Source organism: Leucopleurus acutus (assembly GCF_964270905.1).
Source record: "Leucopleurus acutus genome assembly, chromosome: X".
NCBI lineage: Eukaryota > Metazoa > Chordata > Mammalia > Artiodactyla > Delphinidae > Leucopleurus > Leucopleurus acutus.
This window is the reverse complement of record NC_139148.1, coordinates 60,892,714-60,918,958: the sequence shown is the minus strand read 5'-3', so window position 1 is coordinate 60,918,958 and position 26,245 is coordinate 60,892,714. Positions and strand designations below refer to the sequence as shown.

General features: G+C 39.0%; 1 protein-coding gene across 10 annotated transcripts in view; it reads right to left on the bottom strand.

Annotated features, from left to right (window-relative positions):
* TAF1 (TATA-box binding protein associated factor 1) overlaps positions 1–26,245 on the bottom strand; it is a 99,122-nt gene that overhangs the window by 21,266 nt on the left and 51,611 nt on the right. For 8 of the 10 annotated variants that reach the window (XM_082864988.1, XM_082864989.1, XM_082864992.1 and 5 more), the window contains exons 29-32: positions 23,529–23,596; positions 22,320–22,442; positions 20,452–20,544; positions 20,289–20,373 (exon numbers count right to left, since the gene is read on the bottom strand). In XM_082864988.1, the coding sequence (XP_082721114.1) occupies positions 20,289–20,373; positions 20,452–20,544; positions 22,320–22,442; positions 23,529–23,596 (369 nt within the window). Of the gene's footprint in view, positions 1–12,892; positions 14,536–20,288; positions 20,374–20,451; positions 20,545–22,319; positions 22,443–23,528; positions 23,597–26,245 lie in introns of those variants that run through there. The other 2 variants (XR_014327131.1, XM_082864994.1) reach the window with 2 other exon arrangements.

Sequence of the window (26,245 nt, the reverse complement as noted above, 5' to 3'; positions counted from 1 at the left end):
ACAGGCTGCATACAGGTTAGAGCCCTCCTTCACCAGGCCAGCACATCAGCTTATTGCAGTATCCTGGCTCTTATACCTACCTACCTGACTCATCCCTCAAACTCCAGCCTATAGAATAAGAATTCAGCTCTTCAGTTTTGAAACCTAAACATACACCAACGCTTTCAATATCTCAGTGCTCTCATAATACAAGGAAAAATTAGTTTATACATTTGCAAAGTTTTCTCTTACTTTAAACCATTTAAAAAATGTGACCTCGGGCTTCCCTGGTGGTGCAGTGGTTGGGAGTCCGCCTGCCAGTGCAGGGGACATGGGTTCGTGCCCCGGTCTGGGAAGATCCCACATGCCGCGGAGCAGCTGGGCCCATGAGCCATGGCCGCTGAGCCTGCACGTCCGGAGCCTGGGCTCCGCAATGGGAGAGGTCACAACAGTGAGATGCCCGCGTACCGTAAAAAAAAAAAAGATGTGACCTCTTCATCACCCATTTTCTTTGCAACACACAACTCTAAAGAAATACCCACGGGCTTCCCTGGTGGCGCAGTGGCTAAGAATCCGCCTGCCAATTCAGGGGACACAGGTTCGAGCCCTGGTCTGGGAAGATCCCACATGCCGCGGAGCAATGAAGCCCGTGCGCCTAGAGCCCGTGCTCCATAACAAGAGAAGCCACCACAAAGAGAAGCCCACGCACCACAACAAGGAGTAACCCCTGCTCACTGCAACTAGAGAGAGCCTGTGTGCAGCAACGAAGACCCAATGCAGCCAAAGATAAATAAATAAAATAAATAAATTTGTATTAAGAAAACCCTAAAAGAGTAAAATACCCACTAATAAAACCCCCAGAATATAAAAAAATACACTTACTTATATAGCTGACATACTTCTCTGTGTGTTTTGATTACTAGCTGTGTCTGTTCTCAGTTTCTGACAGTCCATGCTCTCAAGAGCTACAAGGGTTTCAGCTATTTAACTCTATTATAACTCTATTATATGCAAAGTGGCACTGAAGTATAATATTTTGGATCAAAGATGGTGGTGGAGTTGGCAAACCACTGTTAACATCACCAAAAACGGATAAAAATACAGATATTTTCTTAACCCTACCTATACCAGAAATTTGTTTGTTCATTTATTTATTTATTTATGGCTGCACTGGGTCTTCGTTGCTGCACACGGGTGGTGAGTGGGGGCTACTCTTTGTTGTGGTGCATGGGCTTCTCATTGCGGTGGCTTCTCCTTGCGGAGCACGGGCTCTAGGCGTGCAGACTTCAGTAGTTGTGGCACGCGGGCTTAGTAGTTGTGGTGCACGGGCTTAGCTGCTCCATGGCAAGTGGGGTATTCCTGGACCAGGGCTTGAACCCATGTCCCCTGCATTTGCAGGCGGATTCTCAACCACTGTGCCACCAGTTAAGTCCCTACACCAGAAATTCTTGAATGGAGTGGTAATGAGTGAGATCCATGAACCCCTCAAAATGTAAACAGAATTCTGTATACAATACATATTTTTCTGAGTAGAAGATCCATAGTTTTCCATCAGATTCTCAAAGGGGTCCATAACCATCTCCATAATGCTAAAAATATTGCTCTATATTCTGCAGCAATCAGGTGCTTACCAAAAGTAGGATGATCAGGGCTTCCCTGGTGGCGCAATGGTTGCGCCACGTGCCGCGGAGCAGCTAAGCCCGTGCGCCACAACCACTGAGCCTGTGCTCTAGAGCTTGTGAGCCACAACTACTGAGCCCACGTGCCACAACTACTGAAGCTTGCGTGCCTAGAACCTGTGCTCCGCAATGAGAAGCCACTGCAATGAGAGGTCCGCACACCGCAATGAAGAGTAGCCCCCACTCGCTGCAACTAGAGAAAGCCCATGCACAGCAACGAAGACTCAACGCAGCCAAAAATAAATAAATAAACAAATAAAAGTCGGATGATCAGCTTTAAGTTTCTCAGCTTAGGAAGAGAAGAGTCATCCAGTGAAAAGACATACACAGACAACAGGGCCTCTGCGGGAATAATAAAGATACTGTGGCTATTGTGGGGAAAAAGAGGAGGCAGAAACTGAATTCCAATTTCCCGGTCTCTAAAGGATTACTATACAGAAAATCAGAATTTATGAAGAGTAATTTCCAGGATGACATGAAAATGAATGTGAAAGATAAAACTGTCTATGAATTATCACTGTGCCCTACAGGAGAACAAGTGACCCATTTGCAAAACGAAATGTTTTTCTGAATAATTTTGTTTTTCTTCTCTCTCCTTATCTAGTAAATCATGGTAAAGCAACTGCAAATATCTAAGAAATATACTTATATTTATACTTTGCCTCATTCATAAGGATTGGCAGTAGCCTACAGAATCACATGTAATTCAAATCAAATGTCCTTAAATAGTGATAATTCCAATGACAGCTTTGGAAAGTTGATATTCCACCAAAATCAAAGAAAATTCCTTTTGTCATTTCTAAGTTAATTTTCCTCTTTAGTAATGTCAGGAGAAGAGAAGAAAGTTACAAGCTTTGTGGTTCTAGTTAGAGAGGGAAAACAAGTATTATTGCTATCTAAAAGGTTTCAGAGAAAAATACCAGTTGAGTTGGTGAGCAGTCCTATGCAACCAAGAGAAGAGGGTTTGTGATCACTCCTAAGCTCCTATTTCCTTTGAGAACATTTCCACAAATACTAAAAATAACCTTCCTCCTAAGAAGATGAACACTGTGCCAAAACAAGCATAAATTATTATCCTGACAGTGAACAGTGTGGGGGATATGCATGTGTTGCAATGTGAATCATTAAAATTAAAAAATAAAATCTCAGTAGCAGTAGAAAGCTTAAAAAAAATCAGTGCCAGATTTAAAAAGAAAAAAAGGAAAAATGTGTACAGCTAATTCCTAAAGAAACTAGAATTACTAAATTCAATTATGCATAGTCCACAGATCCCAAAAAAGATGAGCTTGGGCTCTCCTAATTCTTAGATATTTATCTCAAACTAGGTCCAGAAAAGGTAAAAAGAGAAGTGAATCTAACCTTTCAGACTGTAGCTAGGCTCTTTACATTAGGTATGATGTAGATCAAATGCAAATTAAGATGTTTAGTTTCCAAGATAAGAGGTTTGAGCTCTCAAACCATTGTAACAGAACTTTACTCAGAATCTGGATTAGAAACTCAAGAAGCTAGAAAATCCAGAGGGGAACTGGGGTAATAAATCTCACTGGGCATGGGTAGGATTTACATTCAGGACCTACCTCATTAAAACTCCCAAAGAATGTTAAAATACTTTTTTCCCCCAAATGGACCATTCCATTTAGCAACTTAAAAACTACACATATAGCCTTAGCTAAACACACTCATCTCATATTTCTACAATTAGAAAAACAACAATATAGACAATTCAAAACACCTTTTCTTGTAGAATAAAATTTATAACAGCCTAACTCTTCATTTTTAAGTACTTACTGGAAGCCAGGTATAGTGCTAGGCTCTGATGATACGAAGATACAAAAATAAAAAACAGAACAAAACAACAAAAAACAAGAGATAAGTCCTTGTCCTTGATGCCCTTTCACGGCTTCATGGAAGATAAATATACACAAATTCATAATTTCAACAACATACCAAGCACTAAGGGATCATAGAGAAAGTAGCAACTGTGTCAGAGAATGAGGCAGTGTTAAAGAACACTTCTTTGAAACTGTTTTCATCAGGTCAACAGTGATATGCTAACTGCCAAATCCACTCAACATTTTTCAGACTCAACCCTAGAAGTGCTATGTTACATACGCAATTGACGTTCACTTCTTTTCCTTGAAATTCTCTAAGCCCGAGCTTCTACTGCACCACACTTCACTTTTTCTGGGTACTCCACCTCTCTCTTTGACCGTTAGTTCATTCAACAGATATTTACCGAGTGTTTACTATGTGCCAAGAATTATCCTACACACTGGGGATATGAGACAGACATGGTTCCTGCCTCCATGGAGCTTAGAGCAATCACTTATTAGATTTAGGCCATTTTTCTTTCTGTGCCCATTTTTCTTTCTATACTCTTCACCTAACTCTACATGATGCCAACTGTAATAGCTTATATAGAATAAACACGGGGAAGTTAACATTGATTTATATCCTTCATGGTAATAAGGTTTTTTGTTTTGTTTCTCCTGGCACCACAGAAAATACACTGCCTTGACAATACATTACAGAAACTCCCAGGCTGACAGAAAGCCTATTTTTCTATATCTCCTTTTTCTTTTAATAAATAATAATTTTTATTTTCCCAAATGCTGTTTTTGGAAATGTGGGCTTTGTTGTAGCCTTAACACTTGCTGGTGCATATTTGTTTTCTAGCATATTATAATATCTCACTCACCGTAAGTACAGGACTTTCAGTGAGATGATGCCTTGTAACAGATTGCTATATCACTATTTACTAGCTCAATACAGTACATAAGAGAAGAGGGCTAGTAACTTATGGACATCCTATGTCTATTCCCTATCAAACTCAAGCAGATAATGAATTCTTGAACAACAAACAAGTATTCTCACAGAAGTGAAATGTCAAAAGACAATTATCACTGGGCAATCTCCCTCTACTTCAGCCACAGTATTTATTTATATATACATATACACACACACACATTTTATTGAGGTATAGTTGATTTATATATTAGTTTCAGGTGTACAACATAGTAATTCAAAATCTTTATCGATTATACTCCATTTAATTATAAAATATTGGCTGTATTCCCTGTGCCATACAATATATCACTGTACCCTTTTTATACATAGTAGCAGCCACAGTATTTTTTAAAATTGAAGTACAGCTGATTTACAATGTTGTGATAGTTTCAGGTGTCCAGCAAAGTGATTCCATTATACATCTACATATATCTATTCTTTTCTGATTCTTTTTCATTATAGATTATTATAAGATACTGAATATAGTTCCCTGTACTATACAGTAGGTCCTTGTTGATTATCTATTTTATATACAGTAGTGTGTATTTGTTAATCCCAAACTCCTAATTTATCCCTCTCCCCACCTTCCCCCTTCGGTAATTGTAAATTTGTTTTCTACGTCTGTGAGTCTATTTCTGTTTTGTAAGTAAGTTCTTTTGTATCATTTTTTTAGATTCCACAAAAAAGTGATATCATATGATCTTTGTCTTTCGCTGTCTGACTTACTACATTTAGTATGATAATCTCCAGGTCCATCCCATGTTGCTACAAATGGCATTACTTCATTCTTTTTTATGGCTGAGTAATATTCAATTGTGTGTATGTATGTGTGTATATATATATTACATCTTCTTTACCCATTCATCTGTTGATGGACATTGTTTCCATGTCTTAGCTATTGTAAATAGTGCTGCTATAAACACTGGGGTGCGTGTATCTTTTTTTTTTTTTTTCTCGCCGTGTCGTGCAGCATATGGGATCTTAGTTCCCCGACAAGGGATTGAACTCGTGCTCCCTGCAGTGGAAGCATGGAGTCTTAACCACTGGACCACCAGGGAAGTCCCCTTGCATGTATCTTTTTGAATTAGAGTTTTCATCTTTTCCAGATAAATGCCCAGGAGTGGAGTTGCTGGATCATATGGTAACTCTATTTTTAGTTTTTTTTAAGGAACCTCCATACTGTTCTCCATAGCTAGCAGCCACAGTATTTTTAAAAGCAAAGTAGAAATCCAATTTAGATTTTTTTTCCAGAAACATTCAAAATGATATTCAGTTCACTCTTTTGCCTTTTTGAGTCACATATGAACAGATTTTATTTAAACAAGATCACATACTTAGACGAATGAAAAATTGTCCATAATATAATGTCAACTGAAAAAAGAAAATTATAGAACAGAATATATGCTTTCATTTGTCAAAAAAAGAAAAAGTATATGGTGTGTACAGAAAAAGGCCCAGAATGCTTCACACCAAAACTAACACTACTCTGGAGAATGGGATGGGTAAAGGGGAAGGACAGGGAGATTTTTCCTTTTCACTATATACAATTCTATATGGTCTGATTTTTTTTAACGCACATGTAACATTTTTATGATGGAAAATTTTAGTTTAAGTTATATACTTGAATTTTACAGAAATAATTTGGCAAAGATTTTAAAACACTGATAATCTCCAGTGTTGGACAGGCTGTAGGGAAACAGGCATTCTCCTTCACTGTTATTTTTATTATAAACAGGTACAGACAGCCCTTTTGGAACACAGTTTTAGAACATCAAAATTTCCTACAAAAATATTCCTACAAATGTGCAAGGATATCAATTATGATATATATTTATGCTATGGAATACATTAAAAAAGAATGATAGAGATCTCTATGTACTAACAATAAGACAGGATCAGTAAAGATGTCAATTCTCCCCAAATTGATCTATAGGTTTAACTCAATTCCTATCAAAATCCCAGCAAGACTTTTTTGTAGATATAGACAAGATTCTTCTAAAATTTACATGGAAAGGCTAAAGAATAAGAAAACAATTTAGAAAAAGAATAAAGTGAAAGGAATCACTCTACCTGATGATAAGACTTACTACATAGCTACAGTAATCACGGCAATGTGCGGAGGGACAGATACGTAGGTCAGTGGAACAAAGTAAACCCAGAAACAGACCCACACATTTAACTGATTTTTTACAAAGGTGCTCACAGCAACTCACTGGAGTAACAGTCTTCTCAACCAACAATAATGGAACAATTGGACATCCACAGGCAAAAAGAAAATGAACCTCAACCTAAATCTCATGCCATATATAAAAATAAATTCAAAATGGATCATGGGGCTTCCCTGGTGGCACAGTGGTTAAGAATCTGCCTGCCAATGCAGGGGACACGGGTTCAAGCCCTGGTCCGGGAAGTTCCCACATGCCGGGAAGTCCGGGAAGTCCTGGTCCGGGAAGTCCCACAAGACCTTAGGTTAAGCAAAGTCTTCTTAGAGACATACTGGAAGCACAGTCCAAAAAGAAGAAACTGATAAATTGGATTTCATCAAAATTAAACATTTTATGCTCTTCCAAAGTTACTGTCAAAAGACTGAAAAGACACAGGCTAGAAAAAAATCTTTGTAAATCATATATCTAGGGACTTCCTGGTGGTGTAGTGGTTAAGAATGTGCCTGCCAATGCAGGGGACACGGGTTCGAGCCCTGGTCCAGGAAGACCCCACATGCCACGAAGCAACTAAGCCCGTGCGTCACAACTACTGAGCCTGTGCTCTAGAGCTCGTGAGCCACAACTACTGAAGCCCGCGTGCTGCAACTACTGAAGCCCGTGAGCCTAGAGCCTGTGCTCCACCAACAAGAGAATCCACTGCAATGAGAAGCACGCGCACCGTAATGAAAGAGTAGCCCCTGCTCGCCGCAACTAGAGGAAGCCCACAAGAAGCAACGCAGCCAAAAAAAAAAAGTCATATCTAATAAAGGACATACCTAGAATATATAAAGAACCCTCAAAACTCATTAATCATAAGAAAACAATGCAATTAAAACCAGGGCAAAGAAATGAACAGACACTTCACCAAAGAAAATATATGGATGGCAAATAATCACATGAAAAGACGTTTAACATCAACAGCCATTAGGGGAATGCAAAGTAAAAACACAATGAGATAGATGAATGGATACAATTTTTTAAAACAGTGGTAATACCAAATACCGTGGAGAAACGATGATTCATAATTGTTGGTGGGAATGCAACTTGGTACGGGCACTCTGGAAGAGTACAGCAGTTTCTCACAAAACCACACATACATCTACCATCATATTCTTAAGCATTTATTCCAGAGAAATGAAAATTTATATTCACACAAAATCCTGTATACTAATGTTCACAGCAGCTTTATTCATAAGCAAAATACTGGAAAACTGAATGTCTTTCAATGACTGAATGGTTGAACAAACTCTAGTGAGATGGAACACTACGCAACAATTTAAAAAATGAACTACTGACACATACAATAATTTTGATGGATCTCAAGAGAATTATATTTAGTGAAAAAAATCAATCTCAAAAATATTATATTATTCTTTATATAACATGCTCAAGTTTCAAAACTATAGAGATGGAGAAGAGTAAAGAGGTTGCCAGGGAACAAGGAGAATGGTGGGTGCACATGGAGGGACATGGATGCATAGGGGTAGCGTCAGGGAGTTCTTTTGTGATGACAGACCAGTTCTAAACCTTGATGGTGGTGGTGGTGGTGTGATGGCATAAAACTGCATAAAACTATCCACATGCACAAATGAATATAGATTGTTTTAAAGGTGCAAACTGAATAAGGTCTGTAATCTAATTAATGGTAATGCATCAATATCAATTTCCTGATTTTGATATTGAACCACAGCTATGTAAGATGTCACCATTGGAGGAAGGTGGGTGATGGGTATATAGGACTCTACACTATTTTTGTAATTTCTTGAGTCTAAAATTATTTCAAAATGGAAGCTTAAAAAAGAGGATCAGGATATATTCATGAGTAGAGAGCAAATTACAGAATAATTATCTATAAAAATGACAATTTTTGTAAAAAAACCCCAAAAGTTAAAAACTATTTATGTGTAATGACTTAACATGTTTTGTGTAAGTACAGAAAAAAGTATAGACGGGCTTCCCTGGTGGCGCAGTGGTTGAGAGTCCGCCTGCCGATGCAGGAGACACGGGTTCGTGCCCCGGTCCAAGAAGATCCCACATGTCACGGAGTGGCTGGGCCCGTGAGCCATGGCTGCTGAGCCTGCGCGTCTGGAGCCTGTGCTCCGCAACGGGAGAGTCCACAACAGTGAGAGGCCCGCGTACGGCAAAAAAAGAAAAAAAAAAGTACAGACGGATACACACCAAACTGTTACCTCTAGGGAATAAAACTATGGGAGATAGGAGCGGGAGGGCAGGAACAAGCTTTTTTTTTTTTTTTCCCAGGAGAAGGATGGATTTACCACTTGCAGCAAGTAAGGAGAACAATGGGGATATTTCCCAAAGCAGTGTCTCTGGAAGAAGCTTTAATATTTAATTCTATCTATTTCTGTATTGTTTGACCTTTTTCTAAGTATGAATTATTAAAGAGGTCTATCTGACAGGAATGTGAATGATAGGTTAGAAAGAGGTTAAGTCTAAAGGCTGGGACACTGGCCAGGTGACTACTTATTGTAATAATCTAGGCAAAATATAATGAGGGTTTTAGTGATATGCTTGAAGTTGGGGATTTATTCAAGGGAAAGAATCAAAAGTAACTCTGAGGTTTCCAGATGTAGCTACTCAGTGACGCTAGTACCCCATTCAACCCAGATTGGAAACAGTAAAGGAGTGAGTCAAGTAAAGGACAGAGGGAGAAAACTGGAATAGAGAAAGGTTGGAAGAACACTCAGTTTGAAGCATGTTTCAAGTTCCACTGGGACATCCAACAGGAAATGTTCATCAGGTGGTTGGGATATAATATAGATCTTTCCCCAGAATAGAGTTGAGAGTCACCAGGGAAGAGGTAGTAATTAAAGTTGTAGGAACAGGCAGAAGAACATTCAGTAAAGGAGATTGAAAAGGAATGGTCAAAGAGGTAGGAGGAAAGTAAGAGCTGAAAGTTGTTATGAAGCCAATCATACTACAGTTTCAAGGAAGAAATGGTCAGTAATGTCAAATACTGGGGTGAGATCAAGATAAGGACTTGAAAAGTGCCCACTATACCAGGCAATTATGTAATACTGTTCACTTGGTATGCCGGGCAGGGTAGAACCAGATTAAAGCTAAGTGAGGCATGAATGGCAGGTAAAGAATAGGAGAGAAACGTTACATATTCGTTTAAAAAAAAAAAGAAATCCTCATCCATGCTACAACATGGATGGTTGAACCTTGGAAACATTATGCAAAGTGAAATACAAGCCAGACACAGAAGGACAAATATTCTATGTACTGTATGATTCCACTCATATGAGGTACCTAGAAGAGGCAAATTCACAGACAGAAAGTAGAACAGAGGTTACCAAGAACTGGGGAAACGGGAGAATGTGGTTACTGTTTAATGGGTACTGAGTTTCTGTCTGGGATGATGAAAAGGTTCTGGAAATGGATAGTGGTGATGGTTGCACAACACTGTGAGTGTACTTAATGCCACTGAACTGTAAACTTAAAAATGGTTAAAAAAGGTAAATTTTTATGTTGTGTAGATTTTACCATTTTTACGATCAAAAGAGATTTTATTCTCTTCAATGATGTGAGAGACTTAACTTGTATGTAGGAATACGTATACCTTGGCCCCAATCTAAGGAGAGTCATTGACAGAAAGAAAGAAAACCTTAATATTTATTAATGGCCAAACTTACAGAGTAGTCTCAAGGACAGACTTAGAAACTAGTACACAGAAATACTTTAAGCATTATATTAACCTACAAACAATACTATTCTTCAAACTGATTGAAACCTTTAGATTTAATAATCACTTTGGGGGCGGGGAGCACATGTACAACAGTAGCAAAACTTTTAAATTAACTAGGAATAGGGACTTCCCTGGTGACGCAGTGGTTAAGAATCCGCCTGCCAATGCAGGGGAAAGGGGTTCGATCCCTGGTCCGGGAAGATCCCACATGCCGTGGAGCAACTAAGTCCGTGCGCCACGACTGAGCCCACACACCGCAACTACTGAAGCCCACGCGCCTAGAGCCCGTGCTCTGCAACGAGAGAAGCCACTGCAATGAGAAGTCTGCGCATCGCAATGAAGAGTAGCCCCTGCTCGCTGCAACTAGAGAAAGCCCACGTGCAGCAACAAAGACCCAACGCAGCCAAAATTAAAATAAATTTATAAATTAATTAATTAATTAACTAGGGAAAAACTCAACAAGAAAAAAGTAGATGCTCAATAGCAACAAAAACTATAAAACATAGAAATAAACAAAAGATGCCTAGAAATTATACAAAAAACCTAGAAGTCTTTGTTGCGGGAGGTAAAAGAAAAATTGAATAAATGAAGAAACATGAGCTCCTAGATGAAGAAGCGTATTATTATAAAGATATACACTCTCTTCAAATTAATCCACAAATTAAAATGTCACTATTATCTACCTACCTACCTATCTATCTATTTATGGACAAGATAGAATCTAACAAAAATGATCCTAGAGTGTATTTAGGGTACTTGGGTGAAGACAGTCTAGCAGAGGAATTTAAAATGATAAAGTCTGAATGATGATCACAGTGATACTATCTGGTGGTAACAGTGCAGACTGGATAAACAAACACATAAAACAAAATAGAAAGCTCCAAAATAGGTTCAAGAATATATATAAGAATTTAGTATATGATAAAGGTGGTATTTTATACTAATGTAGAAAAGGATAGACTATTCCATAAATACAACTTGAACACTTTGGCTAATCCTTTGGAAGAGAAAATAAGTTAGATATTTACCTTATACCTTAGATTCTATTTTTAAAAATCAATAAACATTCAAACGTTTAAAATGTTATATGTATTAGAAAAAAATACAGTTGGATATCTTGGGGGTAGGGAAGGTCTCTTAAACAATTATACCAAAGATAGAATTCATAAAGGCAAAGACTGATAAATGTAACTACATAAAAATGAAGTTTCTATATGTCAGAAAATACCATAAACCTAAAAGACCTCTGGGCATGATAGAGTAACTGCTATTGGACTAGTCTTCCCACTATAACCAGAAAACTGGAAAAAACACATGAAACAACTGTTTCCAACCAGGAAGTATAGGACTGTGATTCTTGAGAGAAAGGAAATAAAGGAAGTGAGCCCTATAATTGTCCTTAGCTTTCTGCCGAACCCAAGAAAAGCACAGTTAAGTCTTGCTAAGCCATAGAGCCAGATAGTGGAGTCTGAGGAGGCTAAAACAGCTGTAAACTGCAGGACAGATCTGGAGAGAAGAGAACTCCACAGAAAAATAACCTAAGATCTTCCCAGTTTACCTTACATTTAAATCAAACGTTAAGTATTAAGGCCTCTGCCAACGATTTAAGACTTTGTGGCTTTGTTAAGACCAGTAAAAAATGTGGGCTGTGTTTTTCAGACAGGATTTATCGGTATGACTCTCTCACTGACATGGAATGTTGTGTGCCTTTTAAGACTATTGCAAATAGTTCCAATCCCAAGTTTTGGGTTTCCTTGATTATTAACGTTCCTTCAAATGTAATTTGAACATGAACAGAGGCTCTGAGATTGATTCAGTACCTACGTGGTATCTGGAAGGCCTAAAGGCCTAAACTCCAATATCAGTGTGTAGTCCATCACCACCACCTCAAGTACAAGACTGTGTCCTCCAATATGTACTGCATACTTCCAGATGCAGTTTCATCTGGAGTATTACTTATCTTCCACTTGTTGCCCGATGATAACCTTAGTGTTAAGCATTCTAGCTATGTACAATATAGCTCATGTGTCATATACATGATAATACAGGATAAGTCAATGAAGGTATATAAAATGCTATGGAAATACGCCACTATGCAGTGTGATATTATGTGTGAAGGATCTGAATGGAAAGAGTCAAAATAATGTTAACTAGAGATACCATTCTACTAATTTTGGTTAGTAAAATTTTTTGAAATAAAAATTTTAAAGCAGGGAATAGATTCCACATGGACTTTGTTACTGTTAATTTTATATATATATATATATATATATATATATATATATACACACACACACATACACACATATATATTTTTTTGCGGTACGTGGGCCTCTCACCACTGCGGCCTCTCCCGCTGTGGAGCACAGGCTCCGGACGCGCAGGCTCAGCAGCCATGGCCCACGGGCCCACGGGCCCAGCCGCTCTGCGGCACGCAGGATCCTCCCGGACCAGGGCATGAACCCATGTCCCCTGCATTGGCTGGCGGACTCCCAACCACTGCGCCACCAGGGAAGCCCCTGTTACTGTTAATTAGAAACAGAGGCAGGTTCGTATCTGGCCAAACCAACACAGTTTTAAACAAAAGTATTATTTTGTGTATAGTACCTGATGGTAGGAAACATCTCATATGTGCCTTCAACTCCATGATGGGTGTCCTTTTAGTATAAAAAATGTGACATTTCTTATCTCATGACACCATTTACCCTTACAGCCCTATCCAGAGGTTTCTTACACTCTCACCCACTGGTTAAGGATGGGGGGAAGACAGCGTTCCAGGCTGTCCACTGCTACTACCAAATTATTATTTACTTCCCCTTGGGGAAAAGAAAAAAATCCCTCCTACTTTGAGGCTTGTTCTCTACTATGCCAGAGGTTGAAAACCAGCTGCCTTGGAGCCAGATTTGGCCTGCAGATAGATGTTTTTATTTGGCTTGCACAGTTAAAATAATTTTTTTAACTATTTGCAAATATGTAAAAATTGGGAAATGTCATACACACAAAAATCCAGATTTTCAGCTTCTCCTGAAAAATTAAGATACCTAGTGACACTGTATACTCATCTCCTTAGGAAAACAATCAGATGTAGTAAAGTACAAGCCTCTTTAGATGGAATATGTACTCTTCCAGTTTACCACAATCCACACCTGGCCCACCTCACTCATTTACATTACTTGCCTGGCCCCTATAGGCCACCTGAGTCTGAGATCTTTGCTCTTCACCTTTACTCACCATCATTAATCTACTCACATTCACCAAGGACTTGCACACCTGGCACAATCTTCTTGGCTCCAAATCCCTCCCCATCATGGTGGGTTACTCTAACATTCACATGTACCACCCATCCAAAATCCTTGCAAATCCTCATGCCAATGGTTCGCACCTCCACTCCAGCCAAACATATCCACGACTATATCCAGAATGTTGTCTTTACTAAAAACTGCTTCACCTCTGAAAGTTTCAATGCCAACATCCTACACTTCCTTATCACAGCCTTGTATCTGTCTAGTTTTTTCATTCTCTCTCTGAGATCTCAAGGAAACTTGCATCCCCATTAACTCCTGTCTCTGTCAAGCCTCTCCTGGCTTTAGTTCAAAAACTAAGGCAATGTGTAGCAGTATACTGAAGAAAGCTATAGGATCACTGTCATTTATCTTTCTTCATCAGCAGTTTTACTTGAAGATGGAGGTGAGTGTGGGGGAGGGGGAGGATATAAAATAATTTGGTAAGAAATTTGAAACATGTTAAAGTACAAAGAGATTTCGCCTAATACAAAATCAGTATAAATTTAAAAGATAAAACATGAATTGCCAAAGAAATTTCAAGCTTTTGTAGAGCTGCTTTGGGATACTCCCCCCAAACTAGAGGCTATGTAGTCATAATTCTCTGCTATAAAGGGACCTTTGGTGACAAAGTTTGAGAAGCTCAACCATCAACTTTTTTTTTCTTGCTAACACTGTCAATTCCCGATCTTTGCGACACATCCAGAAACAAAATCCCAATCCTGAATCAATTCTACCATCTGCCTTGTTTCCTCATGTGGTTTGATGAGCACTGACAAGTTACCCAACTGTGCCAATTGATGCTGTTATAAAGATGAATGATCTCCAACTTCAGCTGGACCCTCAAAGGCTGCTCAGTATTTCTGAAATGTCTCTAAGTCAGCTCCTTTTCAAATTTCCTACAAGAGATAATTCAAACCCTTATCTACATTTCTCTTCAAATTCTCTCTCCCACCACCTCACCCACTCTTAGCAAAAGACCCCATTTGCTACTTTGCAGAGAAAATGAGAGGCTACTGGGCAGAAACTTTCTCAATGTTTATATTCCCATTCTCATAGGAGTCCTATCTTATATTCTTATTTTTCTTCTCTTTCACCTATACAAACATCCCCTCTGTCCAACTGCCTTCGTCCCCTCCAAAACATTGATTACAGTCTTCCGTCTTCCCTTCACGGGCAAATTTCAGTCTCCACTTAATTCTCACTCATTTATATCCTCTGTAGTCTGGCTTTTGATTCTACCACTGCACTGAAATAGCTCTTCTAATGACCGTTCTCTTTGGTCTTCTCCGTAGCACTTGACCTGTTGGCCATTTTCCTCTTCTCTTGGTTTCCAGGACATTACTCTCTTCTGGTTTTCCTTTTTTCATTCTGGTCACTCCTCAGTTTTCTCCACCTGATCCCTTAAATGTTGATTTGGTATTTGTCGAGTATATTCTCATCCTACATTCCCTCTTAACAGTGGGTCTTAACTTTTTTGAGTCACATACAACTTTCGTAGTATGATAAAGCTATGGTCTGAAAAACATACAACCATATTTCACCTACAGCATCAGGGGGTTCAAGGAATGTACCCTACTCCCTATTTGAGCTCATCTACTTATATTTTTATACGCTGATGATTTGAAAAAAATATCCATATGTACAAATAGTACAGACTTCTCTTCTGAGCTTTGGACCTCTATATAGCTAACTACCTACTGAAAGTCTTCACTTGCATGTCCTACCTTAATACAATATAGCCCAAATTGAACTCTACCACTTTTCTCCAAAACCACTCCTCCTATATTTCCTATTATAGTCAGCCCTCTGTATCCACAGGTTTTGCAACCATGGAAATCAACCAACTGTAGGTCGAAAATATTTGCAAAAAAAAATTCCAGAAAGTTCCAAAGAGCAAAACTTGATTTTTCTGCACACTGGCAACTATTTACATTGCATTTATAACTATTTACACAGCATTTACATTGTATTGGGTACTGTAGGTAATCTAGAGATGATTTAAAGTATATGGGAGGATGTGTGTAGGTTATATGCAAATACTATGCCATTTTATATAAGTGACTTGAACATCTGCAGATTTTGGTATCCATGGGAGTCATGGAACCAATCCCCTGCAGATATCAAGGGACAACTATATTAGTCAATGACACCACCAGTTTGCCCAAGTCAGAATTCTGAATGTCATCTGACTTATCCATCCTTCCAAAAAACGGAAATTTCTTTATTTTTAATTACAAAAGTATTTCATGCTCAATTAAAAAAATTCAAACACCTAAGTACAAAAAAGTATAAAGTGAAGATTATCCTCCACCTCTCCCTTTAGTAATTTTACTCTATGTCAATAATTGAACAAAATAGTGACTGAGCCCTTTAGATGGGGGATGTGCTCTCCAGTTCATCCATTCCTACTGAGCCTGTTTTACTCATTTATATAAATGTTACCTGTCTGGCCTCCACAGGATCTGAATTTGCAACTCCTTCTGTAAATACTGTTGAGTGATCTAGTTTTCAAGAGTACATATCTTGGATATATTTTGATATCAGCATATGTAAGGTACAGCTTTATTTGTTAGCTAATCTACCATTCTGATGGCTAAACAGTATTCCATCATATAGATGTACTGTAATTTAACTAATTTCCTATTGTTGGATATTTAGAATGTTCCTATATATCTTTGCAATTACAAACAATGTTGCAATTACAAACATATGTACATTTGTACGTATGCCTTTGCAAACCTGTGTGGAGTATTCCTTTGAGATGAACTTGCTTAGTCAAAGGGAATACACATTTATAGTCCTCTTAAGAGTTTGTACTGATTTATGTTCTCACCAAGAGCATAAGAGTACTTGGCATCATTTTGAATTCTCCCTGTCCTTTAGCCATACCCTCAACTTCCAACCATTTATGAAGGTATCAATCCTGCTTCCTCAATATCTCTACCATCTGTCCCCATCTTTCCATTCTTATTGCTACTTAACTTAGTTCAAGCTCTCAGTACTTTTAACTTGGACTGTTGCCAATAGTTTCTTTACTGGTCTCCATATTTCATTTTCCCTCCTATCTATTCTTCAGATAGCTTCCAGAACGATCTTACTAAAATACCTGTTATGATGGTCTGTCCTTTTAAAGGCATACTAGGCCTTTCATGACTTGGCCCCATCTAACTTTAAAAACTAATCTCTTAACACCAAAACTAGCTCCCACTTTGCACCCTAGCCAAACTCAACTATTTGCACTGCCCTATCCAAGGCACTCTTATCTTTTTAGCATTTGCACTATCTACCTGGAACTTCTTCCCCACCCTTCTCCACTTGACTATTTGTTTGGCACAGCAGGTGCTCACTAAAGAATTAGCTACAATAATCGTCATCCTTCAAAATTTAGCTCAAAAATCACCTCCTCGTGAAAGAGTTTCCTGCCTTCCATACCAGTAGAAAACTTGGAAAACATAGAAAAGATGAAAATGAAGACAACCGTAACCTTACATCTCAGAAATAATCACTTATCACCAGCACGTCTTTTTTCTATGTATCTTTTCTTAAAACCATAACTGAGATGACATAAAGTTATGTTCTGCTTTTCTCACTTAACATTCTAAGCACTTTTGTCATTAGCTTGTTTTTTTTTAACACCTTTATTGGAGTATAATTGCTTTACAATGGTGTTTCTGTTTTATAACAAAAAAATATGGAACGCTTCATGAATTTGCGTGTCATCCTTGTGCACAGGCCATGCTAACCTTCACTGTATTGCTCCAATTTTAGTATATGTGCTGCCGAAATGAGCACTGTCATTAGTTTTTAAAATAAGCTTTCAATCTTTACACAGCAATCCATCATACAGGTGGCACAATAACTAGTCATTCCCTTTACATTAACCATTCAGGTTATTTCTAATTAATATAAATGACATTATCATGAACAGCTTTGTCTGTACCTCTGATTAGGATAGATTATCCTACCACATGCTAAGCATTTACATGCATTATTTTATTTAATCCTCACGATAGCCCTCTGAGGAGGGTATTATTATTTTCCCCATTTTACAGAAAAGAAAGCAGAGTCTAAGTTACTTGTCCAAAGTCACAGTGCTATGAAGTGGTGGGGCCAATATTCAAATTCAAGTCTACCTGACTATAAAGTCTGTTCACTTAACGATTTTTAGGTCTCAATGCTGTCAAAGAGCTTTCTAAAAATGTCTAACAATGTTACACTGCCAACAGCACATTTGAGAGTACCTGTCTCACTAGCATTTTGAATACTTCCATTAAAAAAGAAATTGAAAAAAAAAAAGAGAAATTGAGCTCATCTTAATAGGCAAAAAAATGGTCTGTTTCAATTTGCATTTCTTTGATTACTAGGTACAACTGAATATTCATTTTTCATTTGGTATTTAATTTTTGTCTTCTGTGATTTGTCCATCTGCCCTCTTCTCATTTCAGTTAGCATCTTCTGGGTTTTTCTTGTTGCCTTACATAAGCTCCTCATAAATCTGCCCTCTATCTTCGGGCAGCCATTACCAGGCCAAGCATCCTCTCTGTAACAGTCTTGCTTATTACTTGTTATACTCATTTTTAGACACCTGTGAGCCTGCCAACTTCTATTACCAGAATTTTGGCTGATTAGCTTTAGGTGTTTTCAGGAGACAATAATGGAGAAATAAATGACCTCACAGAGGTCATTTCCACTTTCCAATCAGCAATAAGAAGGGCACAAGGGACAACGCAGATTCTTTTAATGCAACCCAGATGGAACAAAAATGGAAGGCTCATCTCCTACAACTTCTCTTTTTTTAAAAAAATTTATTTTATTTATTTATTTTTGGCTGTGTTGGATCTTCGCTGCTGCGCACGGGCTTTTCTCTAGTTGCGGCGAGTGGGGGCTACTCTTCATTGCGGTGTGCGGGCTTCTCATTGCAGTGGCTTCTCTTGTTGCGGAGCATGGGCTCTAGGCGTGTGGGCTTCAGTAGTTGTGGCTCACGGGCTCTAGAGCACAGGCTCAGTAGTTGTGGCGCACGGGCTTAGTTGCTCCGCGGCATGTGGGATCTTCCCGGACCAGGGATCGAACCCATGTCCCCTGCGTTGGCAGGCGGATTCTCAACCACTGTGCCACCAGGGAAGCCCTCCTACCACTTCTCTTAATGAAATACATAGGTTCTAGTCAAGTACAGTTCCTTGAACTTACCCTGTTCTTTCATTCCTCCATGATATTCTATTCTCTAAACCCAGAATACCCATTTCCTCATCTGTCGTTCTGGTTGTCCCCTCCGTCACCTCCTCTTTCTAATTCTCTGTCCCTTCTATCTGGCGAACTTAACAGCCACACTACTTGGGTTCCTGAATATTGTGGAGAAAAGTCATACAATCAGGTGGATTTTTAGCTGAGACCTCAGTATGCTAGGCAATTCTCTCAAATGCCCTTAGCTCCCTCTTCTGTTTTGCTTCAGGAGTTATTTGGGATTGTCATTTTGCTGCCTAATTCTTTCTATGTTTTTCCATTTAGGATAATGTAAAAGCTCTTAAGTATGACATATGGCATACACTAGGTCCTCTTATGATCTGACACCTGTCTACTTCTCTATATATAACCAGTCATCCATCAACATGTACACTTAACTGCAACCCCAGTAAACTTGTTTCTTAAACCCAAGATGCAATTTCAGGTCTCTGTGCCTTCATATATTGCTGTTCTCCCTGCCTAGAACGCTTTCTCCTCATTTTTTGGTTAGCAAACTCCACTGATCCTTTAGAACTCAGCTTAAGAAAACTCTCTTCCAGAAAGCTTCCTCTAATCCCACTCTGACTTAGATATCCTGTTCCTGTTTTCCTTTGGCACTCTGTGAATGCATCTAGCATAATACTTAAGTTCTGTAATTTTTCTTTTCTGTTTTCCCAACTAAACTATAACCAATTTGGAGGCAGAGAACATATCTAATTTGACTTTATATTTGTAACATCTATCAGTGCCAGCACATATTAGGTGCTCAACTGGTGTTTACTTAAGTGAGCCATTCAAAACTTAACTGTATTAACTTGTTTATGAAGTCTTCCCTAACCCTTAGGTGAAGGTGTTCCTTCCTCTCCTCTAGGGCACTTTGTACATCCTTCTAATATAGCCCTTGCCAAGCGGCATTTTAACTGTTTCTCTTCATTGACCTGAGGACAATGATGTCTTTCCCACTGGTAGATTTAAGTAGCTAGCACAGCACCTGAGATACATTATGTAATCATTTCATATATTGAGCAAAAACTCCATGCTCTGAGGAAGCACACCATGGTCTATATTTAACACATTTCCCTAAGCTCCATCTAAGGGCCTGGGGCATAGGTGAGTTTTTACATCTCATGGAAAGCAGTGATGGCCCAAAGTAATATCCATTTGATTTTTATTCTCATCTCATTTTTCGGTGCTTTCCAAAGTTTAGAAAATAAATATACGTTGTTTTTTCATCATTAAACGTTATTAGCAAACTTTACAGAACACACTAAAGTACGTGCCTGTTTTTAAAAAAATGCAAAGTAAGTCACATGACTGATTCTGCTGACTATCATGGCTCAAGGCTGCTTTATGCACTTAAATTTTAATAATGCTAACTAATGTTGGATGGATATATTGACGGAAAGAGAAAAAAAGGAGAAATACCCACCATTGTATTTAACACTGTTGGCCAGAATAAGGTTGACATCGTCTAGAAAGCTCTCCCGACTCTGATACTTGTGCTTGGAGATATTCTGTGATTAAAAGAATCAGGAACTCAGATACACAAAGTTACTTGATTCCCAAAAGACATTTTAGACCAAATAACTCACCTTACGTATGGTCTCTAAATCCATTGGACTGACAATCACTTTGTAATAATCTGGAACAAACTTCTTATTAACTGGGTGATGAAATGGCCAAGACTAGCAAAAAGAAAGCATGAGAAATTAAATGGAAACCATTCTTTATACCAGAGATTCTCAAACTTCACTGGGTCACAAATATTCTTAAGACTCCGACAAAAGCTATGGACCCTTTTCCCAGAAAGACACATAATCATACAAAACTCTGCATATAATTTAAGGGGATTCCTTTATGGGTTCATGTGCCCTGGTAGGGTAAGGACCCCTGCTCTATATTCACAATTAAAATCTCTCATTCCCTTGTCCCATGCAGAAGGTTCATAGCAGGGGTCCCCAACCCTTGGGCCATGGACCGGTACCAGCCCGTGGCCTGTTAGGAACCGGGCCGCACAGCAAGAGGTGAGTGGTGGGCAGGTGAGCGAGCGAGTGAAGCTTCATCTGTATTTACAGCCGTTCCCCATCGCTCCCGTTACCGCCTGAGCTCGACTCCTGTCAGATCAGCAGTGGCATTAGATTCTCACAGGAGTGTGAACCCTACTGGGAACTGGCGCATGTGAGGAATCTAGGTTGCGTGCTCCTTATGAGAATCTAATGCCTAATGATCTGAGGTGGAGCTGAGGTGATAATGCTAGCGCTGGGGAGTGGCTGCAAATACAGATTAGCAGATGATAATTAATGATAATTAGCAGAGAGGCTTGACTGCACAAGAGACCATAATAAATCAATTGCTTGCAGACGCATATCAAAACCCTATCAGTGAGTGGCAAGTGAAAACAAGCTCAGGCCTCCCACTGATTCTGCATCATGGTGAGTTGTGTAATTATTTCATTATACATTACAATGTAATAATAATAGAAATAAAGTGCACTTTAAATGTAATGCGCTTGAATCATCCTGAAACCATCCCCCACCCACCATCCGTGGAAAAATTGTCTTCCACGAAACCGGTCCCTCGTGCCAAAAAGATTGGGGACCGCTGGTTTATAGCGTTACTGCATACACAACACATGCCTACAACACAAAAGGAAACTCAGTTCAGAATTCCCTAAGGAGGATCATTACAAAATGATACAAAGAATCAACATGGTACCCCTGCCATAAAGTTGCAAGACAAAAAATGAAACAACAAACGCGGGACTTGGGTGGTGGCACAGTGGTTAAGAATCTGCCTGCCAATGCAGGGGACGTGGGTTCGAGCCCTGGTCTGGGAAGATCCCACATGCCTCAGTGCAACTAAGCCCGTGAGCCACAAGTACCGAGCCTGCACTCTAGGGCCTGCGTGCCACAACTACTGAGCCCGTGTGCCGCAACTACTGAAGCCCACACGCCTAGAGCCTGTGCTCCACAAGAGAAGCCACTGCAATGAGAAGCCTGCACACTGCAACGAAGAGTAGCCCCCGCTCACCGCAACTAGAGAAAGCCGCGCGCAGCAGCAAAGACCCAACGCAGCCAAAAATAAATAAATAAAAAAAAGAAAAAAAAAAAGACAACGAATGCTGGGTAATTATCAAACTCTCATTTGTTAAGAAGCACCTCTAAATCCAAAACCTCCCATTAGCTGGCATCCTAACTTCTCTCCAGGGCTATTCAGGAGCATTAAAATACTGAATGTCAACAACAGGTATAAAGAACCTCTCTATATCACAGATTCCTGGCCTCTTTGATTTCAATGATAATGCACTCATAGAGCAAAATGGTTTCTTTTTAAAATTATATACCAGTTTGAATTGACAAACACCACACTCCAGACTCCCCAACATACACATGCACACATCCTTTCACCCTTTCCTCTCCCCTGTACTATCCTCACAATATTTAACACACAGACCACTTACATCTGGAACTGCCATCATTTTCTGGGTGACAATGTTGTCCAGAATAAAAGAAAATGCCACTTGGTCATCATCATCCAGCAAGGGGTTGATAGCTTTCTCCAAACGAGCCAATTTGTCTTCTTTCTAACATGAAACAAAGCAAAGGAAAGGCAGAGGTTTCCCTGAGGTATAATCACCATAGAGTATTAAGGATAATTTAAGGTTCAGTGGTCTATTGCCCTTGTCCCAAAAAGTCTAACTTTGAACTGTGGCCTATTCAGTTCCAGACAAAAAGTCCAGATAAGAGAAATAATATTCCAATAAAAGGATCAAAAGAGATGTACTGACCAATTCCTTTAGGTATTCTATCTTCTATTCTTGTAGATCATCAAAAATATACATCCCTGGGCATCAATAGCTTAGCTCCCACAACAAAAACATCTTCACCAAATTAAGTTTTAATATCAGACTGCTTTTGCCGTAAAACTACTGCTGAAAACACTTGAACACATTATTGTTGAGTAGTGACTTTTGTGTAAGGGAATCTAACCCAACAAATTCATTTTAGATTGTACTAGGAAAAAGTTTGTGTGTCAACTGCTCCATATCCTCATCCACTAAAACTCAGTCTTTTGTTATTTAAGTCTTTAAATTTTAGTCTTTCTAAGGGAGATATGCAGTGTTAACTAATCACGGTTTAAATTTGTATCTCCCCAATGATCAATCAAGTTGAGAATCTTTTCATGTTTACCGGCCATTTGGTTATCCTCTTTTATGAAATTTCTACTGCAATATTAACATCATCATACTTATATTTTTTAAGCCTATTAAGGTACCATTTTTGTTGTTGTTAAGAAGATAAAATACAGATAGATTATCTTTTAAAAATTAAAATTTCTCCCTGCCAAAACAGTCTCTTAGCTTCAGCTGACTTCCTGGGAAGTCAATTTCCTAAGAGTTATATGGATTTTATATTTTAATCGTAGCCCTACTATTTAATAGCCATGATGCCCAAGACAAATTAGTTTCTTCTGTGGACCTCAGTCTTTCCATCTACAAAAGGGAGGGATTAGATTACATGATTTCTAAGGTCCCCTCCAGACTCTAACGTACAAAAGACCTGCTACTCCCTCATTTCTCTACTCTTCCTTCTGTTACATTCCCTACTTCCTCAATACTGGTACCTGCCAGCTTCATTCTACTGCTTTTCTCTCATTTTAAATGTCTTACCTCTTTAAGTTTTTCATCACAGAGATCCAGCATGGATTGAGAGATCTGGGTCAATGAGTGCTTCGGTCCTAGATTACAGAGGAACAATAAAAGAGATGGGACCACTAAAAAGGGGAGGCAAGGGCTTCCCTGGTGGCGCAGTGGCTGAGAGTCCGCCTGCCGATGCAGGGGACACGGGTTTGTGCCCCAGTCCAGGAAGATCCCACATGCCGCGGAGCGGCTAAGCCCGTGAGCCATGGCCGCTGAGCCTGCGCGTCCGCGACGGGAGAGGCCACAACAGTGAGAGGCCCGCGTACCGCAAAAAAAAAAAAAGGGGAGGCAAGAGCTACCAACACCTCTCCAGACTTTTAACTCATTTACTTAATCACCTAATATGTGCCAGGCACCAGCCTAGGTGCTGGGTTAGACAGATGTATCAGTCTTATCTCCATTTTTCAGTGCCTAACACATAGCAGATGCACAATATGGATGAATAAACTAATTTTAACTCTCTCCCTTATTTGTGTATATCCATACATAGCGGTACTACTGTCGATACTGCTGCCTTTAATACCTTGAAAATAAAACTATGGATGGGGAATGACAATTTGTTTAAGGATGGCTAAGGAGACCAATGAATGATTTATAATCTTTCCAGACTCAGCATACAAAATTTGTGACTGCAATTTTTGTTTGCAGAACTCATGGTTTGTGATGTCCATCCAACATACGGCTAGTCCAAAGCCTTTGTCAGAAAAGAATCTCCACCCCACCCCAGACTATTACTTTAGTTTCCCTGAAATCCATAACAAGAGCTTCACAGAATCCTCCAACTACCTCCTACATTCCCTGCTTATGGCTACCCTAATTTAAGCTCATCATAGGGATAGTGAAAACATTTTCATGTAAAAAAACAGTAATTCTGGCTACTTCCTTTCAGTATACTTTCTTATCTTCCTCTGTCAATTCTTTCGTGTAAGTGCTCCCCAGAGCCTAAAACTCAGCTCTTTTCTCAACTACTTATTAATTAATTAACAGGGATTTGTTTATTCATTCAACAACTGTTTAATGACTGTCTGTGATGTGTTCAATGTTGAGAATAAAGGGAAAATAAGACACAGTCCCTACCTTAGAGAGTTCTTGGTTTAGTTAAAGAAAATGATATGAAAATAAAACAATGCACGACAGGGTGTAAGTGCTTGAAGTATCTACAGATGAAATGATATGACGTCTGGAAATACAGGCTAAACAATGAACAAGACTGGCCATATATGCTGGTGATTGTGGAACTGGGTGAATAGGTGCACTGAAGTTTATTTACTTTCTCTCTACTTCTGTATATGCCTAACAATTTCCATAATAAAGTTTTTAAAAAGTGAGTGTAAGTGCAAATAGAGGAATACACTGATTACTATGAACTGTGGAGGGGTTGCAACGTGTTTTAAGTTGTTTTACAACAATTAAATCTGAGTACCAGGGAGGAGTAGGGAAGGCTTGTTGAGAATGACAATCGAGCAGTGTTATTAAACAAGAGAAGTCTATCAGGTAGACAGTAGGGTTGAAAAACATTCCAGAGGGAGGAAAAAGTATGCAAAAACATGTTAAGTAAGCAAATTCATGGAAACATGAAACAATACATTTCACAACAGGAATCACAAGTAGTTTGGTACAACTGGAATACAGGTAGGTATGTGTGGAGGAGAAATAGGAAATGGAACTTGGAAAGGCAAGAAGGGACATATTACAATGGTCTCATAGGAGATACAAAGGCACTGGAGATTTTAAGCTAGAGAGTAATTTTTCAAATTTGTGTATCAGAAAATAATACCGTCAACAGTGTGAAGAATTAATAAGGCAAGCAGCAGAGAGAAAGTCTGGAAGCTACTGCAAGAGGTCAAACAAGAGACGACAAGGGCTTCAACTAAGATAGTAGCAATGGAGACCAAAAGAAAGGGGATGTATTCCAGCAAAATTTAGAAGGTACAATTTATACAACTTAGTGATCTATGAGTATAGGGCAGGGAGAGTGGAATAACAACGGCCAACATTTCTAGGTTGTACAACTAGATGGACAGCAATACTAGCAATGGTGGCACTACTACTATTATCACTATTATCAGCATTTGGGTATGAGGAAGAAGGAAGATTGAGTTAGAGAGGGATGTGGAGAAAGTCATAACTTAAATTTCCAAATTTTTACGAACACTGCCACCTAAATGACCCACAAGTACCTCAAGCTCTGTATTTCCAAAGTCAACTCTTACCTTCCCATTCCCCTTCCAAGCTGATTTTTGTTTATGCATTTATCCTCGTCACCTTGAATGACAGTTGGGACTAATAAATTTATTATTCCTTTGTATGTGTCTGGTACTCTGCTACGCCCTCGGAATACAAAGATGAATAGTCTCTCTAGGAGGTCACAAAGTGATGGGAAAATCAGATATATAAACAATTATATATAACACATAAGAGCTATAAAACTTGATTTAATTGTGTTAGGGGGGCACAGAGGATTGAAAAAATGGGTACTTTGGGCAATCTGAATAAGTCTTTATGAAGAGATGATATGAGTTGGTCTGGAAATATGAATGGAAATGGAATAAAGGGCACTCTGCAGACAAAGGGCAAAGACTGTACAAAGACATGAAGACATGGTATAGGATATTTAGTTAAATACAACACTGAGCATAGCCAGAGTCTCTATCTATAGTAGGTCTGGGAGCCAGTCTCTATAGATG